This window comes from Gavia stellata, chromosome 1 (genome assembly GCF_030936135.1).
Source record: "Gavia stellata isolate bGavSte3 chromosome 1, bGavSte3.hap2, whole genome shotgun sequence".
NCBI classification, from domain to species: Eukaryota; Metazoa; Chordata; class Aves; order Gaviiformes; family Gaviidae; genus Gavia; species Gavia stellata.
Window position 1 is genome coordinate 46996941 of NC_082594.1, and position 14361 is coordinate 47011301.

The following is a 14361-nucleotide window of genomic DNA, read 5'->3' on the forward strand; positions in this document are numbered from 1 at the left end:
CATAACTTCCCAATACTCACATTTCTATGTTCATTTAAGAATACATATTATTCTGTATGTTTAATACTCTGCATTAATTTATATGTATATTACATACAGACAAAAAATAGTTTACACAGGTAACAGCACATTCTCCTAATGAATTTTAAAAGACTTAAAGGCCGTTTCTAAAGAGTGAAATTAGTTTTCTTTTATTTTTTATTACAACTTGAAAATTTTCATTTTTGCTCAAGCTTATTCCCTAAACAGCAAAATGTATGCCACTGCAGAAACAAAGAATATTTAAGTCAGTTAATTCCACCTTAATCCAGCATTTGTTCCTTTTAGTACAGGGCTTTTGTGGATTATCCATAACCCAGTGTTAAGTTCAATATTGGGGGGGGAAGCATCTCTTTTTAACTCTGACAATTACAAATCAAATCAGTAGAACTGAATCTGCCCTATTTCAAGCAAAGAGAATTCCCCATCATTAGCTAAGGTACTAAATAAGTAAGTCAAGCAAAGGCAAATATTTCTTGTAAATCCAAAAATTTAAAACTATCAAAGCAAGGTACTAAACTGTCTGAAGACAACCAAAATACAATCTTTATTGTGCTAATATCTGAAGATTATGTCCAACAAACTGTGTCTGTATGTCTCTTTTAACAACTGCTAAAAAGAACTGTTCTCAATCTTATTATAAAAATTGCATAGGACAACTTTTAATTCTAAATAAAAGCTCTAACAAACCTGACTTCCTCAAATTTAAGATTAAAAAAAACCAAGAAACTTGAACAGAACACCTTAAATCAACCTAAGCTGTATAAAAAGTAGAATGTTTTCAACTTATTCTCACTTAAACAATTTTCGTGAAAAAAAAAAAAAAAAATCCCAAAACTCATCAAGGACTAACTTCACCAGTTTAATCTGGAGAATCCAGAAAAGCACAAATCCTGGCTGCACTTATATTTTAATCTGACTTTCACCTCACTGTCAAACTCAAAATACATCAGTATTCTTTTTAATAAGCTAAAGATTACTTTCAGAAACTGGTCTAGTAAATACTGTAAACCTTAGAAACTTCAATAACTTTCTTCTTTATATTCAACAAACTAAGCCCTACCCAATATTGTTCATTATACATAAGAACTAGACCATAATATACTCAAAACGTGAGACAGACACCTATATTTAGGATAAAGACATTTACAGTTAGCCTCTAAAAATTTTACTACCTGTGAGACAGCTCCACAAGTGTATGCCCTTTTCAAATGTATGGATGCAAGTGAAATTAATAATAAAAAGCGTCTTACCTCAGAGTGACCTAAACAACACAGTATTAGCTAGACAGTTACTAAAAATACTGAGGTTGTACCAAGCATCTAAGCCATTACTGAATCAGTAAAAATTCTTGAATTCTTGGATATTTTGTACATTCTTTGCTAAAAATTAATAGTTTGAAAAAATACTTTCATCAGTTTCATATTTGCTGTATTAAATGTAACAAAGTATCTCACTGATTTTCTGTTTTGAGAAAGGAAAAGTAAAGTTTCCTACCTACAGTTTCCCTACCGTTTTTTCTAAGCCACCATCTTTTTAAAACTGCACCACTCTTCCAAGTCTCTTTTTGATAAACTCTCCAACAACTTTAACAATGCCAATGTTTTAGTTTCCACATGCAAGTGTTCTGTCTGTATCACTGGTAAATCTCATCCTTCTTGGAACCTCTTAATTTCAAAATCTCTTTAAAACTCCGTTCCGTTCTTTATAAATGCTAATAGCTACATTGCCTTTTACTTAAAATTTCAAATCAAGCGTCTACAAGCACTTGCTGATTCATTTAATATAATCCACAAGGAGTCAGATGCAGTTTATAAACAGTGCTAACTTTACTTCTACTGACCGTGCATTATTTTGCATCAACTGCGAAATTTCAGTTACCATGTTGCAGTTACCTGACTTGGTTATGTTCCTCTGCAATGCTCTACCACTGTTTTCCAGAGCGACAACTTTGCCCTTCAGATACTACTACCTGAACACAATCATCTACAAAATTCTGATCTTCTAAGCAACTAGAACGTTCTACATAATCACTGCTGCAACAACCTTTTTAATTCAGTATTTGTATTGTTTTTAGAGCAAATACAAACAAGGAAAGTTACTCTGAATATGCTTTTTACTCAGAAGAATAACAAAAGGAATCAGGATTCATAGCATTAATAACCTAGCAATGAACAAAACTGGATGCACAGAAGTTACATAATACAAAACAAGTCAATCAACAAATTTAAAAAATTAAGAAAAAAAAAAATCAGTAACTGCTATATATATTATTCCTGACTTTCCACCCTCAATCCTACTATAAGCATAGAAGTAATAAATAGTAAAAAGCCTACCCTAACTGTTGAACTATAGTGTTCAAAATCTTAATGTGCATCACTAACTTTCGTTATCAGTACAAAAAGGCACCAAAACCAAAAAAGGGAAAGATTAAAAAACTAAGGTAGTAAGAATAATTGACAGTTACTGCAATTACACATATACCTGGTAAATAATCTTAGAAAACACTCCACCAACTGAATTACAATAGCAGAAAGATTTATTATTCTTGGGGGCTAAAACAAGAAAAAGCACCCTTTATCACCACCAGGTAGTAGCCTCTGAGAGATATAAGAGCTGCGTTATTTGCATTTTGTGTAGACTTTGGAGGCTATAGGTTATTTTCAAGTACCAGTACTTACAAAGGAGTGCAAGTTGAATGTTTACCTGACGTTTAATTGACTTTAAAATTAATTATTGGGCAGGTACATAGATCTTCTTAATTCATCAAATCAGATGATTCTGGATTAGATGGACTACAAATAAAACTATAGCTATTTTCTGAGCAGCTGGCTTATAATGCTTTTCTTTATTCCCTACAAAGAACACACCAACTTTAGATTGCATACGTGGCACACTTTAAACAGTATCCAGTTACTCGCCTTTGGAAGTTTAATAGGCGGCTCTTTGGATTCCTCTTCTTCATCACTGTCCGAATCCCCACTCTGTACACTGTTCTTTGAAGCCAAAGATACAGATGCTTCCTTTTTTTGCCACTCCAACACACAATGGCGGACATTGCAGTAAACATTAAAAGCTGAAGGGTTACTATGTAATCTGATATCTGGTATGGTTATTGTACTCTCCAGGTTTTCAGTCTGAAAAACAAGATTAGTTTTAAGTTTATTAGAAGTTTCGAGCTTTGCTAGATACAAGTAATCTCAACAGTCTCAATAATTTTGGCCAACCAAATTATTCTCAAACTGAAGACTGAACTTTCCTGTTGAAGTACCAATTATATTTCAGGCAGGGAAGAAAGGAGAAAGAGAAAGAAATTTCAATATATTCCATCTGGCTTTAGTCTCTACCTCTCACAACTTGATGACGACACTGGGAGGGAAAATGAAAGCAGCTCAGGCTACAGAACAGTCCAAACCTGTGCCACAGTCAAAAGACTTGGAGAATTCAGGATCTACCTTCTTAAGAGGGGTCAGTTGCTTGGGGTTTTTTAATTATTACTGAATTTTGAAATGCATTATTTGTTATTCTAGTTGTTAATTTTAATCTATTGGTAAATAATAAAAATTTAAGCTGCTTGCTAAATGTATATTAGAAATTAAAAATATCATTAGTTGTTTTGTCATTAAATGAAAACAGATGGCAAGTTCAAAAACTCTCCCAGCAGGATGCGGTGGATAATAATTTTGTGGATAATAAAAACCTAATGGACAAACTACTGAATATAAAAAAAACCAAAAACTATCAAGGCCTATGAAGTAACAGGACACCATCCTGTTTTCAGAAGCCCTGAGCCACAAAGAGTTGGGAAACTGTTCTGAGAAAATACCACTGCCCATGCCCTTACCCTTCCACTACTCTGCCCCACCCTTTCCTTGGTATCTACTACTGGTGTATTACTGTCAGCCACTGCCAAGACACAGAAAAGCCTTCATGAGGCTGTCATTAGACTTGGAAAAAAAATTAAGAAAAAACCATGTTTTTGAAAAACATCTTTTAAATTCTGCCCCATACTTGCCCTTTCTGCAACAGTAAGATGGAACAGGAGGAATGACAGACTTAAAAAAAAAACCCACAACAACAACAAAAAAAAATATCCCCAGGCAGGGTTATACTTTCTCTTCAGTTGTGTACTACCAAAGACCAGCCTGTGCTCAAACCAGGCTATGAAAAACTGGACTTCAGGCATATGGGAGGAAGCAATTCCCTATAATCTCTCTGGGTAGACAGAGGGCACAGAGACTACATAAGGAGAGAAGGCCTAGGTTAAGAGTGCAGGACAAATTTGCTTGAACTTGCAAGGAAAAATTTGGAGGAGCATTAAGCCAGACTGAGTCAGGGTCATGACTACCTTCACAAGGTTAATTTGGTTTGGTTTCTGTATTCTTGGGGGGCAGTGCGGGTGGAGGCTTTTTGTCTTTTTCTTTCTTTTTATTTAAAGGGGATAGATATTGTGAATGACCACGTTCATTTGGCAGGAGAGTATGCAGTGAATTATATATATTACAGCGATTTAGAACAGATCAGAGTGGAAATACTCATACATCTGAGAGCAGGAAAGACAACGTTAAACTAGCAAAGAGGGGAAAAGTTTGAGAACCAGTGAACTGGATAATGTTTTAATGGGGTGATTTACTTTTCTACAATATGGTAGGCACAACTTTGTACATCAAAACACAGCAATCATTTACAATGCATTTTTATCTATGTGCACTAATCTTTTTATTATTACCAGAAATTACACAGGCTTCTAAATTACACCATTTAACACCATATGTTACAAAACTTAACAGAAAATTCAAAATAACTTCAAAATATTTAATAGTTTACATATTTCCTTTTATCTTTTACTATAGAATTATTCTAACTGTACTGGTACATATTTGCATATCCTTACTTTCCATTATTACTACAAAATTATTTCAGGCTAACACATTAAGAAGCAGTGGTTTACTCTGTAACCTATTTTATCCAACACAGTGTGTTAATCTTTCTTACTCGTGTCAGTATTTGAAGTACACACAAAAATATAAAGATAGTGGAAAAAAAAAGCTGGAAAAAGTTCCCTACATACATACTGAAACAACAGAACTTCTGCCATTAAGGATTGAAAGACAACATAAGTTTAATGCAATATTAATCAGTGCAAGAATTCAAGATACAGAATCATACATTATTCCAGTATCAAATTGCATCAAAACAGAATTGGACTGACACCAATGATAATGAGCTACCACATACTTTAAAATGTACTTGGCACCAGAACACTAAACAGTTGTAACACATGACTCTTCTGTATGTCAAATATCCATACACACACCCCAAGAATTTTTGCAGCTGCTGTTCAAACACAAAATATCAGCTTTCAGCTTTAAAGCTCACTCAGTTGAACTGCACAGGTTAAAAATTATTTAGTAAGTTTACTATGCATTTCCTAGTTTACTGCCAGTTACAGGAAGAGAAAGATACCTGGAACCTCTGAAATATCTCTAACTGAAGTTCACTTATCTAATTAGTATAATGTATTGTTAATTATAACTTCTGTGAAAAATTTCCATTCCAGTTCTTTCTTGCCAGGAGTTCAGCTTAGTCTTTGTTCCAGAACAGCCTAAGTTCTGCAGCTCACGTAGCCTCTTTTGAAATACGTTGGCCAAATCGTTTAACCAGCACAGATGATTTTAGACATTCCAGTGCTAGATAAATTATCAATGTATGTTTTCTTGTCTATCAATAATAAGTTGACTAATCTTCAGAAATAAACTGCTTCCTTATTCTCAATACTTTACAACTATTAAAAAGTCCCTTACCTAATGCTTTAGCTTTTAAACAGTAAGCACTTTAACCATACTATTTTGTGTTTAGTGTCTCACTTTTCTACAACAGTGCACAACTATAGTTACAGACAATAATCTCCTACCCAGACTTCCGTACAGCACAACGTTCTCCAGAAAACCCTACTCTATCTGAACAGTGTAGCACTAGAATATACGACTCTGAACTAGAATTTAATATCTAGCTATGATGTTAATCCACTGTTTACACTTCTTAGTTCATATCACCACTTTTCCTTCACAGAATCACAGAATGACAGGGGTTGGAAGGGACCTCTGGAGATCATCTAGTCCAACCCCCCACCAGAGCAGGTTCACCCAGAGCACACTGCACAGGAATGTGTCCAGGCGAGTTTTGAATATCTCCAGGGAAGGAGACTCCACAACCTCGCTGGGCAGCTTGTTCCAGTGCTCTGCCACCCTCAAAGGAAAAAAGTTCCTCCTCATGTTTAGATGGAACTTCCTATGGCCAAGTTTGTGCCTGTTATCTCTCGTCCTGTCACTGGGCACCACTGAAAAAATACTGGCCCCATCCTCCTGGCACCCAGCCCTTAAGTATTTAGAAGCATTAATAAGACCCCCCCCTCAGTCTTCTCTTCTCCAGACTAAAAAGACCCAAGTCCCTCAGCCTTTCCTCATAAGAAAGATGTTCCAGTCCCCTAATCATCCTCGTAGCCCTTTGCTGTACCCTCTCCAGCAGCTCCCTGTCCTTCTTGAACCAGGGAGCCCAGAACTGGACACAGTACTCCAGAGGCGGCCTCAGCAGGGCAGAGTAGAGGGGGAAGATAACCTCCCTCGACCTGCTAGCCACACTCTTTCTGATGCACCCCAGGATGCCACTGGCCTTCTTGGCCCCAAGGGCACATCGCTGGCTCATGGCCGTCCTGTTGTCCACCAGAACTCCCAGGTCCCTTTCCACAGAGCTGCTCTCCAGCAGGTCAGCCCCTAACCTGTACTGATGCATGGGGTTATTCCACCCCAGGTGCCGTACCCTACACTTGCCTTTGTTGAATTTCATAAGATTCCTCTCTGCCCAACTCTCCAGCTGTCCAGGTCACACTGAACGGCAGCGCAGCCTTCTGGTGTGTCTGCCACTCCTCCCAGTTTTGTGTCATCAGCAAACTTGCTGAGAGCACACTCTATCCCTTCATCCAGGTCATTGATGAATATATGGAACAGGACTGGAGGCAGTGCTGACCCCTGGGGAACACCACTTGTTACAGAACTCCAACGAGACTCTGTGCCACTAATCACAACCCTCTGAGCTCTACCTATTAGCCAGTTTTTAATCCGCCCCACTGTCTGTTCATCTAACCCATGCTTCCTAAGCTTGCCTATGAGGATGATGTGGGAGACTGTGTCGAAAGCCTTGCTGAAGTCAAGGTAGACAACATCCACTGCCCTCCCCTCATCTATCCATCCAGTCATGCCATCGTAGAAGGCTATCAGATTGGTCAGACTTGACTTCCCCTTGGTGAATGGTTGGACTTTTGGTTGGACTTGATGATCTTACAGGTCTTTTCCAACCTTAGTGATTCTGTGAATGCATCTTGACTACTTCTGATAACCTTCTTTTCCTCCAGATGCTTTGAGATGATGCCCAGAATGAGCTGTTCCATCATCTTTCCAGGGGTGGAGGTGAGCCTGACTGGCCTGTAGTTTCCTGGGTCTTCCTTCTTGCCCTTTTTGAAGACTGGAGTGACATTGGCTTTCCTCCAGTCCTCGGGCACCTCGCGTGTTCTCCAGGACCTTTCAAAGATGACAGAGAGTGGCCCAGCAATGACTTCTGCCAGCTCCCTCAGCACTCACGGGTGCATCCCATCAGGACCCATGGACTTGTGGATGTCCAGTTTACTTAACTGGTCTCTAACTTAATTCTCCCCAACCAAGGGAAAGTCTTCCTTCCTCCAGACTTTCTCTGTTATCTCCAAAGTCTGGGACTCCTAAAGGCACAATACCTTGTCTCTGAGAACTGTAAATCTTTAAAACTAGAAGTATCTTATACTCCATTCTGTGATACACTTGACAAATATAGTAGCAGTCCTAACAATGTCCCTTAAGAATTATTTTGAAATTCCCTACCTGGTTTTGTCAGTTTAAAAACACTGGCCTTATAACTGTACTAAATAAATCCCTTTTTGAACAATATGTTGTTGGGTTGTAAAAACAAGTTAAAACTGAAGGACAATTATGACTTTCACTGTTTACTGTCTTTCATTTGATGGGGAAAAAACCTCAACTGGATTAACATTAAATGTATAAGCATACAAATGCTTAGCATGTTTCAAGGCAAAAGAAAGGTGCACATCGTTTCTGGTTGTAGAGTAGGAAGGGAACTTCCGAACACCATATTGTTCTCTCTCCTCCCCGCCCCCCCCTTTCACCATAAGGTAAAAACCACTGACCATTTATTCATGATAGATTTGCTGAAGTTTCTGAGGGGCTTTAACTATAATATTTATAGTTTACAGGTCTTCAAAACAAACATCTGTTCAAAAGCGGAGGTGTATGAGCAGGTTGTATAAACATCACTTTCTTAGGTTTCTTTTACAAAAGGCAGAGATGGAGCTGATAAAAAAAGACAGGAAAACTTTCTGCCCCTCTAATGTAAATGCTCATTCAGTGAGCAGCTTTTTTTTTCCCCCTTTTTTCTTTTCTTCAACAGTGGTAGTGGAAAGTATTCAAAACAGACATCAGAATATTTTTCCATATGAGGCAAGTTTTTTTCTTTCCAGATTACAACAGATTGCTAACTTCACTGAGGTCAGATGCACTGATCAGGTTAGGAAACTTGGGCTTAAGTTCATCTCATCATCAACTGGAAGTTTCCTTTTCTGCAACTAATGAGAGCCATGGCATTGTATCACTGTTCTACACAGCCATACAAACTTCCCCAATAGTATGAGATAAGTGCTACCACCTGTACAATCTTGCTACTGGGTCATAGATTTTGAGGTAGAACAGATCACTCTGAAAAATCTAATCACTAACTGTGCCTACAGAACCCCGCTTCGTAATTCTTATATCGAACTAATGAAGTCTAATTTAAATTACAACATTTCTCTTAATACTGCATTTCATGTTGACACAAAATACTTTACATTGCCAAGGAAAACAGTGGAACATTAAGCTAAAATGTTAATCGGCTTCTAAGAACTCAGTGAAGCAACTTATTAATTTTGCACACATTCAAGGTTATTAATAATCAAATCAGACTGCTCTTGAGCTATGGGATACATTATTTCAAGAAAAAAACCCACCCTAATAGCTTGTTTTCTTAGTGTTAGGTGTATGAAGATCCACAGATGTATGAAACATCTTTTCGTTACACTGTGGCTAAGGTAAACAGCAACTATCACTTTTTCTGCACCTCTAAATGTCCTTTTCTTAATGGCTACTGGAATACTGCAATCCAAAGCACTCACTAAGTGTAAGAATGACTAGAAGCCCAGCTTCTAGGATGTCTGAGTGGAAGACGAGATGATAGGCTCTAAATTTTTTTTCTCCCAAAGCATTTGGTTTCTCAGAATATGAAATTGCTGTCGCTTTCAAAAAGAATGGAGCTTCAAGACTGGAAAACAGAATTATGCTTTTTCATTTAGTGTTTTTCATAAGAGCTGTAAGAAAGTGGGACATTCTGAAATCTTCATCTTTGTTGTTTCACTTGGTATCATCATAAATTGAAAATGTACCTTCTTAAATCAAAATACATGATGAAACATACATCATAAAATTTAACGGATATCCAGTATTTGTGACATCTTCTGTCTTGAGTGCTGGAAAAATTTATTTATGCTAGACAGAACATCTAAAATTAAATTTTGGTGGAAAGGAAGAGTAATTTTTAAAAATGATGTCATTCTTACAAAATGTGCAATATTGAAGTTCAAAAAGGAGATTCTCAGCTGAAACCATACAAGGTGAGCTAACAGTGATGAAAGGTCATTTCAGTGGTCAGAAGGACTAAGGCATCTTTTTCAGAGGAGTAGATAAAGAATCTGTAAAGGTTTAAAAATAAACCTTATTAAATCCCTTACAAAAGTTTTCTGTACTTTAGGTAGACAAAACAGAAGCAGATGATGTTCTCCAAACATTTAAGAAAATTAGAAAAGCCTTTCTCTTGAAGTTTTAAAAGATACTGAAGAAAGAACAATTCAATCCTGTACTACTGAATAATGAAATCTAAATGCAAGTCTGAGAAACTGCAATGCCATTGTAAGTAAAGAATCATGAACTTAGCTTTAATACACAAAGGTAAAATTTTATTTCTTGTGTGTTACTCTTTTTCTGAAAGATAAGAGGCTATCTTATGAGAGGGAGAATGAAGCACAGATGGTCATACCCTGATGTGTGGCTTGTCCTTGTAAACATGTAGTCCCTGCTAAATGGAAGGATGCATTATGTAGGAGAGGTTAAACGGCACAGGGTTAGTTCATAAAATAGAGCAAGTAGACTCAAAAGTGCTCTTTTCAGTTAGCCTTTTGTGATGTTGCAGTATACTCAAGGAAAGAAGTGGAAAATCCAAAACCCTCTGGTCTCCTTTAGACTTGTCTCACACCTAAACAAACTGTTTTCCCAAAAGATGAAATCCATACATAGCTTATTTTCTGACCAATTTATTTCCTTCCTCTTGAACCAGATGACTGCAATAACAACTTATGCTCAGATGTGATGGAAACAGACTACAATCTAGGAGAGGAAAATTAATCTGTTGTTAAAGATAGGTAAGGCTATAATAACCATCTGATCTAATCTGTGCATAACCCAGAGCATAGAACCTCACCAAATTCTTCTTTGAACAGTTCAAACATCTCTTAGAAAGGGATGCCCTCTTGAGGTTGAAACACTAAATAATACAAAAGCCATTGAAAACACTGCCAAATTATTTGAGAAGCTGCGTGTGTTTTTAATAAGAAATATTTTCCCCAACTGATCCACCTTATACATCTAATCATTAGCTTACAATAAATTTGTCTGCTACGTGAACCATACTTTCCCAAGGTTTTATTCGTTCCATTTGTATAAAGCTAAACATGTCATAGTTTAAAACTTCTGCGTAAACTAAACAGGTGGATGCCAATGACTGGAAGTACATTCTCTGTCTCTGACAGACTCCAATTTATCAGTATACTTCAAATAATGTTATGAGAACAGAAGATGGTGAACTCTGGCTTTCCACCCAGTCTCTCAGCTAAGTGTGTTACGTGTTAACAGCAAAGTGGGAAAACTCCAGGGGGTGAAAAGGGGGGAGGGAGGGGAAGCTGCAGTAGTCATAGGGTTGAGATAAGTTACACAGCCTACAATTTTCTAGTGATAATTGTTTCAAAAAAAAAAAAAGGGGGGGGGGCAGGCAGGAATCCAAGGTGCTATATCCACGTCTAATAATCATGTATTTGCTTTCTATGTAAAAGTCACTCTGTTCAGCACTGAATTTCTAAAGCTGAAACACACTGCACCCACATGGAAAACTTTTACATCTCCATTTAAAAAAAAGGATACTAAACCACAAAACCAAAAGTTAACAGTAGGTCAAACAGTAGGAACAAATGATCACAACATGACCCCAGCTTAGAAACAGAATAAGCCTCAAACTAGTGGGCTGCATTAAACACCAATTAATGTTTTATATTTAAGATGTTGTAACATTTAATGCTTAAATAGTGGAAATAATTTTCCAGTTGCTCAGCAATGACTTTTTTTGTTCTCTCCTCTTCAATTACTCAATTACCATTTTTAGTAAGCGCAGGGTATAAATAACAAATTTTTGGGTTCCTTCAGCTTATTCTTAATTTAAGGCCCTCCATGCCTCTATCAAGCATATTAAGAGAAAGCTCCTATCTCTGTTCAGACTAAAAGACCCTGGTTCTTAAAAAATAAGCTGATACACAAGGTCTCCTGCTTAGAATGTCCAGTAGTGATGGGCTTTTCAATCTGTCCTATTATAAGGCTTCAAATGGAAACTCACATTTTCCTGACAATACACACACCTGTTTTCAGACATTCCAGTGCAAAAATTATCATTGTGCTTATTCTGCACTAGTAAGCATGGGGATGGATGCACTGAAAAGCATCTAGGAAAAAAAACCCCAAACCAACAACAAAAAACCAAGGGAACAACCAAAAACAAAACAAAAAAAGCCATCCCACTTTGCCAGTAATGAAAGTTTGATAACCTAAAGACATGAAGCTGATTTTAATCTTTCTCTCCTCAGCTACATTTTTCAGGAAATACACAATTTCCTGCTATCATGCAGGAATAAGCTGAAATGCCTTTCTGTTCCTCAGTGACTTGAAACAAACACCAATGCTCTCCTGGTCAACCGTGGCCTGCCTCAAAGACTGTCTAGAATAGAGGCATCAGTAAAAGACATGCAAAAACCCATTACGCCTTTCAAAGGCAGACAGATCTCACTTAATGCTTCAACTAGAAGCTATTTAAAATCCAAGAAAAATCTTGTAAACAACCTTCCATAAGCATGAGGTGCAGAGATGATCAGTTAGCACCAAATCTATAACTACTGACAAGAACCAGCTTTTAATACGCTCATGTCATCTTTGGCCATTCAGAAGGGATCCTGCCAACCTATTTATCCAATGCAACTAAATCAAAGAAGCACACTGGACTGTCAAGCTTGTGAAGAACAGTAGTTCTGGATTTAGGTTGCTACTTGGCGGTTCAACTAGGGCACCACTATCCAGAAAGGCAAGGTTCCCTTTACATAGTAAGAGATCAAAGCTGAAGAGTTACCTTATTTTAAAAGCACAAGTTTCTGTCACCAGACAGAACACACAAAGACTAACTACATTCTGCAAAATTTCTTCAAATTTCTAACTTTTTTTTTTTTGTTGACAGGGGGTCAGATAAAATCATGAAGGGAACAAGGCTAAAACTTCTAATATCATAGCAACTGAAGAAAGAGCTGAAAAATTCAGTTTGGACCAGAAATATTTCACAGTACAGTACTGAGAACAGAGACGAAAATAAGCCCCTTCTATACCATAGTCTGGAGCTGCACTACTTGAGATAAGCAGAACAATCTGGTAAGTATCCAAAAAGGCAGCACAAAATGAAGAGATAGAGGGCTCGCTTCACCCTCCCAAAGTCATCTGTCTTGAGATAGAGCAACTACACGAGGTTTGGCGAATAGGGATAAGATGTCCAATTTGATCTACAGTGTATTTGTATTATAAAGGCATTCAACCGACTAGGAAGTGTTTTCACTGGATATTTCAGTGGTTCTGTCCTTCAGAACCATTCCAGAAATGAGCTACTTTCTCTTTACTGACTATAGTGGGAACCTAGGAAGAAGCCTCCGTACCTGCAGTGCATCTTCATGAAAATCCCTCCAAGATTCCAGCTTAAACAGACAAATAATAGCTCTCTAATAGAGAAAGAATACAGCAGAGCGGTATTTTAAAATACTGTTGCTTCTGTCTAGATTTCTTCTCTGCAACAAGTAAACACGTAAACATTTTTATGAAGTTCACTATACTGCTCCCATGCATTTAAAGTGATGGGGGCAGGGGTTACACAGGGAGAAAATATTAATAGAAACAGATAAGTATCATCTATCCCATTATGGAGGAATTTTCAGAGGTAACTTTGAATTCCTTAGACATTGAATGCTCCCCTTCTTCTTTAGTCAACACAGACAGAACTCTTTGCAGCAGCAGTCTCTAACTGTTGGCTAGACACACATCTCAAAATTTAACTATAAGACTAACACATTTAGCTACATTTACAGTTTAGGAACTGGAGAACCAAAAATGCTGTTCATATTATTTCATGCTGAACATTAATAGCAAATGCAGTTGGAGTAAGGTTAGCATTGGTATCATAGTCATGTAGAATACACAAAACAGACAAACAATACTGGCCTATTATTATGTTTTTTAAACAAATAAATTGCTAGTTACACTTATTTTTTTCTTAATTTCTCTCAATTGAAATTACTTTTATTTTTGAGTCAGAACTTTGTCAAGTTAGTTACAGACTTACCTTGTTGCGTGTTTTTACTTTCAATTTAGTCTTCTGTTTCCTTTTCAATTTTTTCTTGCTAAAAAGCTTCTTACTTCTGAAAAAGAGCAGAAAAGCCATGAGAACAAAAGAATTAAACTCCCTTCCATACCCCATGGTAAACAGCAGCACCAGCAAAGGAAAAAAATGTCAGAAGCCCTCTAAAATTTTTTCTCCTAAGCAAAGGGAACCAACACAGGCAGAATTTCAGAGTATAAATCAGAATACAAAAGCACTTAAAATGATGCTTTCCTAATGCACCACTGAATTACGGGCCTTTATTCTCATCAATTTAAGCAGAATATATGCTAGGACAGACGAAAAATACCTATATTTTTTACTGGTTTACCCTACTGTTTCTATTACAAATCCGTTAGTGCCACATCAATGCTAGAACCAAGAATTATTGATGATTCTCAGTAATATAACCTGTTAGTACAGAACATGTATGTTTTATGAAGTCTTTACCAGATAAAG

At 37.0% G+C, this 14361-nt stretch overlaps 1 protein-coding gene across 1 annotated transcript in view; it reads right to left on the reverse strand.

Annotated features, from left to right (window-relative positions):
- The window catches only part of MYCBP2 (MYC binding protein 2), a 213019-nt gene that overhangs the window by 170544 nt on the left and 28114 nt on the right, over positions 1 to 14361 (reverse strand). Inside the window, exons 2-3 of the mRNA XM_059820870.1 lie at positions 13867 to 13942; positions 2961 to 3176 (exon numbers count right to left, since the gene is read on the reverse strand). Of these exons, the coding sequence (XP_059676853.1) occupies positions 2961 to 3176; positions 13867 to 13942 (292 nt within the window). The remainder of the gene's footprint in view (positions 1 to 2960; positions 3177 to 13866; positions 13943 to 14361) is intronic.